The sequence below is a fragment of the Etheostoma spectabile genome, chromosome 2 (assembly GCF_008692095.1).
Source record: "Etheostoma spectabile isolate EspeVRDwgs_2016 chromosome 2, UIUC_Espe_1.0, whole genome shotgun sequence".
NCBI classification, from domain to species: domain Eukaryota; kingdom Metazoa; phylum Chordata; class Actinopteri; order Perciformes; family Percidae; genus Etheostoma; species Etheostoma spectabile.
In genome coordinates, this window is record NC_045734.1 from 14,561,433 (window position 1) to 14,571,532 (window position 10,100).

The following is a 10,100-nucleotide window of genomic DNA, read 5'->3' on the forward strand; positions in this document are numbered from 1 at the left end:
GTGTGTGTGTGTGTGTGTGTGTGTGTGTGTCCTAGTATGACCTACATACAGTACATGCATTTCAAATGTCAAGCAGCAACACACAAGGATTACAATCATCAATGGAACAGTTTATCTAGTTCTACGTCATGACTTTCTCTGCCCCAAGGTGTTTTGAATGGTATCTGCTGCTGAGAAGGTAGTTATCCATGGAGCACCTGTGATGACAGTGTTTCTGGATGGCTTTGAAGTATTGTGTGTGGATGTCCTGGTAGGGATCTTTGAGTAAAGGGCTCTTCAGGGCCTCCTCTGTGCTCCAGGACTCAGGCCAGGGCTCCAGGTTCTCCTCTATGGCCTGGGAGATCCCTTTGTCATGAGGAGACACAATCTGGGCTCCGTTGTCCCAGTACACCTAAGACACAGACAAAGTAGCAGATATCACCGCAGATAGAACAAGACATTAGGACTCTAACTATTAATCATTTTTATATTAATAAATCTGCTATTTTTTTTTTCCTCTATTGATTTAACATTTTTCTATATAATGTCAGAAAATTATCTAAAATGCTCCTCATAATTTCCCGGAGTCATATGTGACATATTCAAATTGCTTGTTTTGTCGATCAACAGTCAAAAACCAAATTCAGTTCATTATGTACAACATAGGAGAAAGAAACCCAGGAACTCACATTTGAGAAGCCAGAACATTTTTTAATTGTTTGCTTGGAAAACAGCTATCAATTATCAATATAGGAATAGGAATGAATGTTCTGTTGATCAACTAATAGAGTAATCAACCGATTGTTTCAACTCTACACTCAACAAGTGGCAACAAATCAAACAAGCTTATCAACAGGGAGATTATAAAGTGTGTAAAGCCAACTGTCAGTCAGGTCAGACTGTGAAAAACAGTCCGTTTACATTTTTAAAACCTTTAAATATGAATCAGAACAATAAATAATAAAATATAGAAATAACAAGCATGCAAGCAAGTATGGATGGAAGGAAGGAAGGAAGAAAGAAAGTAAAAAAGTAAGTGAGAAAATAAGTAAGTGAGTGAGTGAGTGAGTGAATAAGTGAGTAACTGAGTAACTGAGTGAGTGAGTGAGTGAGTGAGTATGTAAGCTACCTTGTAGCCGTTGTCTTGTTTGGGGTTGTGAGAGGCGGTCACCATGATACCAGCACACAGACCCAGGTGCAAAACTGTGAAAGGCTGCAGGGAGCCGGAAAAAAACATGTCACTTTTCCAGAATGTTCAAAGATCATACACTGTATATTATTCACTATATACTGCAAGCACACAATGTGCTTTGATACATTCTATACTGAAATGGAGGTGGTGTGGGACGTCTGTAAAATATCTATTGCTAGATGTGTAGAATAATTCAGTCTATTAGCCAACATTAGTATGGGCTTGAGTGCGTAACATTTTCCAATTTTATTTTCACCTTCCGTTAGTGGAAGCATAACCCTTCCTGTGTTGCCAACAGACCTGACCTGCAGACTTTATTTTTTCTTGCAGCAGGACATGCATGGGGACATAAAAGCCAGGTGGACATCAGCGAAATAAGTATAAACGTGTGTGCGGACTGTTTTACAAACTCTGTATTTGTCAGAGAAAAAAAGACCAACATGATGCGTCGTACTCAGTGTTCTCACAATTACAAAAAACATAATGAGTCATTTAAAAGTGAGACCGATGAAAGGGGCTGACAGTAATCCTGACTGGCCTCAGATTGGATTTTTCATAATTAGTGGCTGTGTCATTCTGTCTTTAGAATTGCCAAAAAAGAAATTGCTGCACACATTCATGGCTAAAAAGTTGTGTCATCATCACTGTCATGCTACAAAGGAAAGGCAGATAAACTACTTTTAAGCTTATGTACTACTAAGTACCTAGTGTCAAGATCAAATATTTGTCTGTCAGTAAGAATACTTTGTATGGTTTAATGCATGTGTAGTATAGATACAAAGTTGTATAAATGTTCAGAAGTTTTAAACAGAGTACAACCCAGTAAGTCCTACAGTCGGTGTGTTATGCAACCTGCAGTATACGATGGGGAAGTGTACTCTTTGAATGGAATTTGCCCTGTAGCTTCTGTCCCACTGTTAGCTGCTCCACCAGCAAACCTGACACCAAACAAACCGATCTGACTTGAGGTTTCTATCACTGATTTACCCTACAATTTTGATCTTAAGCGTGTTTCAAATGTAACAGTAAGCAGTAAGATGATACGTATATTTTGGGCTATTACTGTATATCATCTGTGACTGTAAAAAAAAAACGAAGAAAAAAAAAAACACATGAGGAAATTACAGAAGTTCAAGTGATTACCACAAAGGGTGTAGGGGTGATGTCAGAGAAGAGGTGGACTGGCACCCCTCGGCTGATGAACACAGCTGCAGCCAGGCTGGCGAAACGCTTGCTGCTGCCTCCGCTGGGAGGGTGGGCCCGGGCGTCATACCCAATCACCACCCCTCGTTCCTTAAAAGTATCAAAACTTTTCTCCAGGTAGTGACAGAAACCCTGTCAGGGGGAGAAAAAAAATTGGGAGAATAAGAGACAACTTGTGTTTAACATGCAGTGAAGGACAGTCAGTGTGAAAAGTAGCTGCACAGAGATCCTACAGTGATACATTACAAGATGGTTGCATGAGAGCTATGCAGGCAACCACAAGAGTTTGGAGTGTCTCGACTTCTGCATTTCTGGCTGTGCATGTAACTTGATGCTTGATGTGTGGTAGCAGTTCATCTATGAACCAACCTGTGTGGTCTGGATGATAGTGAGGTCATTCATACAGGATGTGCCCGGGCCCATGGCTGCTCTCAGACCTGCTGTACCAAACTCCATCCTGGATGAGAAATATTTCTTCAGAGCCTCCACTGCTCCTTCTTTCACCAGTTCCTGCACCATTGACGCTGTCTTAGGGTTCTGGGGAAGAAAAGCATGCCCACGTGTTGTTGTACACAGGAATAAATCCAACACTTACATCCGTTTATTAAAAACTGTAATTTAGAGATTACATCTGGAGATCAGGTTAGCAAAGACAGTGTGATTACTAATATAACATCAAAAAGCCAGTTTTAGTCTAACTTTAATGTAACTTCTTAGTGCTGCCAATTGGTGTGATATTTCTCTATGATGTTTTAACGGTTTTGTTTTTGAAAATTACTTAAGAAATGAATTGATTTACTGCAGTTGAAAAAAATAAGCTGACTGGCCGAAATGTTGATGTAAGTCTTTTGTCCTCATAGTAAATTTGTTGTCAATCAACTCATTGACTGATTGTTTCAGGTCTAGCTCAGTGTGTGTGCAGTACTGAGGACATTTGTTCTCCTGAACGACTTACAAGCAAAATTAATTTGTCTTCGTCAACTATGGTGCTTTCTGTTGTGAAATAACGTGTCCATTTTAAAAAACATTACTCATTAATTATTCTGGTTAGAAATGGCAACTATAAATATGGCAAGGGGGGGCCATATGATGCTTCCCATTCAAATGTGCCACTGAGCAAGCTGCCCTAATGCAATTATGTTAGACTAATGAACCAGGGTCCCTTTTCCAATGTGACTTGATTAGTAGCACTCCATGTCTCTTTAAGACCATGAATGACTTGGTTTGTGTTGGTCATATGGCCGGATGCATGTTAGCCTGATTACATACCTGTGTGCTCTCGTGTGACCTTAGCCTTTTTTCTTTAAAATTACTAATGATCATTACAGTCTGTGTGAAGGAAGTCATTTGTCCTTTTGACGGGGACAGCAAGGAGGGAGAAGGAATGGGGCATGTGAAGCTTCTGCATTTGTTTACTGTAATAACAGCACAAAGCACTAGGATTTCCCTCCATATATTTCTCTTTGAAGTTTCCTGAGAAGAACTATGCGATTTTGTAGTAAACATAAGGTAATAAAGTAACCTCTGTTGAAAAACATTTAACTCAGGTAAATACCAATTCATTTTTCATGTATTTATTGGAGACATGCCTGTAGACAAATTTCCTACTTTGCATTTTAACTTCACTAACTTTCTAGGTCAACCTAGAATTCAATTCCTAACTGAATTGAAAATTGAATTGAATTAACTGACATTAGCTATTGGTTTGGAAGGGGACCAACTGAACACTGTCTCTATATATTCCATGGAGATATATTCCCATGACATTACAAAGTTCTTTCAGGATTTTTTCATTTTAAAATTTTAAGAAATTACAGACTTGTAAAATAAAGCATTATCACAAAACACAATGCCGTTTACTGATACAAAGCAAATTATGAAACACCAGTTATGTACTTTCACTCAGACTGTAACTGATGCCACATCAATTTAATTTGAAATGACAGGGTTTTATTTTACGCTGTTATTTGGCGTTACCACAAAATACCCTTCTACTTTTCCCCCTAATGTTAAACAATTCTACATTATCATAACGTTACACACTGAATATCCCTGGACGCCATGGTTTGAACTACCACTGAATCCCCTAACGTTATATTAAATATCGTTGTATAACGTCAACAAAAAGTACAGGACAGCCACAGCACACCAAGCTAGCTCGATAGCTGTCAGCTTACCTTGTCATACTGCAGCCACTGCTTGACTGCCTGGTCCAGCTTGGAGTTACCCGTTGTTGACAAACCGTTCTCCATTTCCCTTCTTTGCCGAGTCAAGTCGCTTTCAAGCTCACAAACTATGTTGATGCGAGGTAAGGACGCTCACACTGGAAGCTTTTACAATACAAAAAGGGGAAATGCAGCTAAAGATGTGACCACTTGGCTGTGAACCAACCACAGCACTAGGCGGATCGACGTAACGCGTCATGAGTTTCATCTGTTGCCTTCACTGGTAGGCGTAAAATGTGGTAATAATCTAATAAGGGGCATGAGGGCTTTGCTGACTGGTAGAAAGAGCCAAAGTAACACTAAAAGAAAATCTTGCAATGGTGTTAAGTGACTAAGTACATTTAATCAAGTACTATTCTTACTGCAGAACTTAATTTGAGGTACTTTAACTGTATTGCATCCATTTTAAAAGTATTACTACTGTCGACTTTTCATCTTAGTTTGGAGTGAAATAGTAACTACTTCGGATTTCAGAATCAGAATCACATTACCAAAGTAATTTTTCACTTTGTGTATTTTGTGCATAAAATAAACAAATGAAAAATTGAAAAAAACAATAATACAAGGTAATTTGTAATATTTTAATGTATACTGTTTATTACAATTTACACTCTGTTTTTGTTAGAAATCACTACACTACATAGGCCTGAAATATATACACACGAGCACCTTGTAGCACCCAGGAGGTGAACTGACATCTTTCCAGCTACCAATCCACACTCTGTACTTTGGTCCATGAACTTGAATTTCAACTTGAACCAGCAACCCTCCAGTTCCAGACCCAACTCCATACAGACTAAGCTACTGCTACAGTAAAGAATATTAATACAGAATAGTTATACTACAATAACATGTATGTAAAAAGACAGACAAAATAACAAATGTGTACAATACAACTGTTTTAGAAAGGGACGGCTTTACAGTTTACTACAGTAAAGTAACTTAAAATGTGATATGGTCAGTCTTCCTGAGGACTCTTGGAAATTTCAATAAACCTATTAACGATGTTTGTCAGTTTGAATGTGAGAAAAGTTGATTGTTATAATGCAATTCAAGCTAGCTTTTCCTTCAATGGAACACTGTACAGTAAAATATCAAATTATATGGCCATTGTCGTTTTCACCCTGAACAAGACTGCATTAAAGATTTCAGCAATCCAACATTTATTTATGACTTTAAAAGGACATTTTCCAAGTGTTATATTATTTGACTGTCCCTGTGCAGTAATCTACAGTGAAAATACTTCACATTGTATATGATCATAGTCAGGGACATTTTGCGCAGAAATCTGTTGGGTTTCCTAGCAAACGGTTTCTTGAAATAAGGACTTATGTGGTATATAAAATGTGAGAAATTGTTGCTGAAATCTGAGTCTTTGTGTCTTTTTTTTTGCCATTACAGGTGTAACAGCTGCTCCTGGACAGTGGGTCCCGCCCAGACTTTGGACAGTTTCTTACTTACTTACTTAGAAGGTTGCTTCCATTTGAGTTTTTAATTATGGTGGCATTGTCAGCACAGAACTTCCCAATGTATTCTTGATAGTACAGTTACTTTCAGTTGACATATTTATGAGGTTATTTATATGAACAGGATGGCTCACTTTTGGAAGTGTCACCTCGTCTTGTTAGGAAACTGAAAGCAGCGATTGTTACTAACGCTACAAAACCTTTGTGGAGCCTACTAGTGATACGATGACTGAAATTCTGATACCTATTGACCAGGAAAAGAGACATTTAGAGACTGGAACCAAATTATTTTAATGTATCATCATAAATTAGACCATAAATGCAATGTGAATGATTATGCAACAGTTACTGAATGAACCAGTGTAAACAGGTCTTGGATGAGGCACAAAACTAATGCAACAAATTTGACGTCCTGAATCACAGAACTGAGTCAGAGAGCAGATTCAAGTTGTAATTTTCCAAGTGCTTTCAGGTAGCCAGTATTCATGTTATAATGGAACCGTCTCATAATCTTTCATGTTATGTCATTGAGGTTTCATCCTGTTAAAACCATAACAAATAAGACCATGTACAACTGGATTTAAATAGGGAGGGTTAAAAGTTGATACCGTCATGGCTGCATGTGAGTGATGCATTCTATGCTTCTTGCTTCTTTGCTCTAATTACACATTCAACTTAACTTAATTTTTAACGTCACTTACACCGCAATATTGTTTCTCTTATCATGGCAACCGCACTTTAAAATTCTTTGTTTGACGGCATTTTACTTACTCAGTCTACCATATTTCATTGTCTATTTCGTGTGTATTTCTTGCCTTGTATTTCTTGCCTTGTACTTTTTTCGGCTTACTGTTTGTGTGTTATTGTTTGTTTTTCTGTTTTGCTGTTGCTGCTATGCTGCTACTTGTAACGACAGAATTTTTTTTTATTTTTCCCCCCCCCCCCCCCCCCCCCGTCGTGGGATAAATAAAGTATAATCTAATCTAATCTAATCTAATCTAATCTAATCCAGATCACAAAAGAACTGGTGTGGCGACTATCTGCAGAATTAAATCAAACATAATGTGTAATAGAAGTATTTATGTTAACATGTTTAGATAATTAACAAATTAATGTGGCATATATTTAGCTCTAAATAAAATAGAACCATTTTCAAAAATCAGTCATCCTCTGGTTCCAATTGCAAACAGCAACAACTACTTTAAGAATGTGTGTTCAGAGCAGAGGCACTATGAAATGACCTACTTCACAGAGCAAAGATTGTTTTCAATACAAATTTTGCAATGTGCAGAAACTAATGTGAACAGACTGTGAACTGAAGTCTTAACCGGGTTCTTAATTGTCTCTCTTCATATAGATTAACAGTCCCTTCATTGTGAAAATGATGCCACTGTTTGAATAGGGGCTATAATTCTCACACTGACCACAGCAGACAGCAAAAATGTTGACTCGTCATTGTAGGAAAAGCACGGGTGGAGCTAATTAATACAGGATAACTTCACCTATTCAAGTTAGTCTTAAAACAATAGTTAGTTGCCAACATTAACATTAAAACAAGTTTTGATTGTTATAGTCAAAAGCGTTTCCAATGTAGGTTTGTATCATTTTTGTCTGAGTTAGACAAATCAAGTGAGTATCTTTCAATGTTACACTCTTTTGGTCCAAAATTCCCTCCTGTTGTTGCCCTGGCCAGCATTCCACTGGTCAGCTGCCGTGGAGAGATTGTAACAAAAAGAGGGGATATTGAACTGAGAAAACATTTTTTTTTGGAAAGATATCCTCTTGATTTGTCTAACTCAGACTGCTGAAGCCATATTAGCAATATTAGTTATAAACATTTTTATACAAAATAAAAATGTCTTGATGAGAGTGTATTAGGAAAGGATCTCAGTATGAACCAGAGGAATTAATACAGCGAGAAAAAATGGTTCTAATGTTTTCATGAACACCTGACTATTGCTTTGAAGGTATAACATGTCGAAGGTATCGCTTGCTGTTTGTAAACACACACACTGTTCAAAGTTGGCCCCGGCTCAACGAGACAGAGAGAGAGAGAGAGAGAGAGAGAGAGAGACAGAGAGAGAGAAAGCAGAGGTGGTCAAGCGGGCTAGAGAGTGAATGTAGAGGGAGCGCCAAACAAAACAGTGAATCAGAGGAATAAAACGTTATTTCAGATTGTTTTAACGTTTTGGAGCACAAATAAAACACACCCACACCTCTGCGGGAAGGCACCACATTACCCGATTTTGTGTTAATGCAGAGCTTCTTCCGGTTTGTCTGTGTTGGTTAAACTTTTGCGTTGGTTCGAGATGCTGAGGTTACTGGTTGGGGGTTCCACATTCAGCCGGGGCCCAAAGGCTGTTCGCTGACACCTATAAATGTCCCGTACGCAGAAAAATAAGGAAAAAAAAACAAAACAGGCAGAGGGCAGGGTTGCCACAGGGTGGTTACAATTGATGTTTGAGAGGGATAATTTTTGTATAAGTCCATACTTTTGTGAAATACTGCACATTATACCTTTAAGACAGACTTCAAAAACAGTGAACCTATGGCTTTGTTCTATTCATGTGTCCCATTAACCGCTGACAGTGTGACAATGAGTCAGGAAGAACAATACCAGGACTATGAAACTGAAGCAGATAAATTCAGCCATCATTCATTTTATTTTTTATGTGCTTTTTTCGTTCTATGACATGTCAAAACGTCTTCCGTTAAAAAGAAAAAAAAGGCCTGTGCACCTCATAAAGCACCTGAGTCAACAGAATGTCTGCCAGGTCCCTAAATGTCACAAGGACATACTATATGTACGGGTCATGAAGACGTCTACACCTCAAACAGACTCGTATCTGTTGCGTTTCTTCTTCTGTTTGATGATAAACAGGTTCTCATCCGTTGGGTACAACTGCGCAGCACCCTTTTTGTCAGCGCTCTTCCGGGCTCGATTTCTCTTTTTCCTCTTTCCTTTCTCTTGCTTTGACGCTGACCCTTGCATCTCTCCAGTACCAGTCCAACAGAGACGGTCTGGTCTGCTCTTTCTGTGTCCTTCTGGTTGTGCTAAAGGAACTTGCTTCATTTTCTTCAACCTATTCCGCTTCTTCACTATATCCTTTCCTTTACCCCCACCTCTGGGAAAGTCATCTGCTTCATCCAAAATGAGTTTAGTTGGTGGGAGAGGGTCTTTCGAGGTGGGCACTGGTCTCTTGGGTTTCCATGGTTTCACATTGCTAGGGCCTTTCTGTTGTTTGTGCTTATTGTTCTTACTTGTTTTGGGTGCAGCAGCCCCAATGCCATCGTCGTCATTAAAAAAGATATGGCTGGATTTAGGGGTAGTCTTGCTTGAGCTTTGGTGAGGTGTATGGTAAGGCTGGGGGTTACTTTTGTGATGGCTGAGTTTCTGTTTCTTCTTTGACGGTCCTGGAGTGACAGGGGTCTGAGAACAGGCAGGTAAAAAGCCATTTTTCTTCAGTTCTGGAAAAAAAGAAACAAAAATGGCGTGAATTACTAATAGCTATTCAGGTCTGACAAAAGCTATGCTGATATAAAACCCACGTCAGGTAATGTTATACCTCAGCATGTAGCTACATTAAATGCAAAAAAGTGTAAGTGTGTCAGTCATCAAGTTTTTTCTGAAAGTGACATAATGTTATGTTGTAATGTAATTTGAGGATCACTACCGTATGTTTTATTTTTTGTTTATCCTTTACAATTACTTTTTGGCCATATGCAATTGTTTGAGGGAATTCAACTGTAAGAATTGTGGCACAAAAGGCAATGCTTAGTTAATTTTCAAAATAAAAAATAAAATCTGATCTTTTGTTTTCCCACTTTACTGAAACTCAATCATACCAAAGCCATAGCATATTCTGTAAAATTTGTTAGACACCTAAGGTGGAAAGTGACTAAATACATTCACTCAGTACTGTACTATGCTACTTTATACTTATATAAAGCCTCTCCCAAATCCACCGAGCTTTGCTCATACTTGTGCTGGGTTGGATTCATCTGGTCTGTTCTTGTTCTTTACTGATTGGGTGA

General features: G+C 38.5%; 2 protein-coding genes across 3 annotated transcripts in view; both read right to left on the minus strand.

Moving 5' to 3' along the window:
- The window catches only part of pgm2 (phosphoglucomutase 2), an 11,205-nt gene extending 6,399 nt beyond the window's left edge, over window positions 1–4,806 (minus strand). Inside the window, exons 1-5 of the mRNA XM_032543412.1 lie at window positions 4,552–4,806; window positions 2,744–2,911; window positions 2,315–2,506; window positions 1,109–1,192; window positions 198–391 (exon numbers count right to left, since the gene is read on the minus strand). Of these exons, the coding sequence (XP_032399303.1) occupies window positions 198–391; window positions 1,109–1,192; window positions 2,315–2,506; window positions 2,744–2,911; window positions 4,552–4,626 (713 nt within the window). The 5' untranslated portion in view covers window positions 4,627–4,806. The remainder of the gene's footprint in view (window positions 1–197; window positions 392–1,108; window positions 1,193–2,314; window positions 2,507–2,743; window positions 2,912–4,551) is intronic.
- Window positions 1–10,100, minus strand: part of zcchc7 (zinc finger, CCHC domain containing 7) — a 70,582-nt gene that overhangs the window by 7,052 nt on the left and 53,430 nt on the right. The window contains exon 10 of one of the 2 annotated variants that reach the window (XM_032543399.1): window positions 8,887–9,533. In XM_032543399.1, coding sequence (XP_032399290.1) covers window positions 8,896–9,533 — 638 coding nt within the window. In that variant the 3' untranslated portion in view covers window positions 8,887–8,895. Of the gene's footprint in view, window positions 1–7,219; window positions 9,534–10,100 lie in introns of those variants that run through there. The other variant, XM_032543405.1, reaches the window with a different exon arrangement.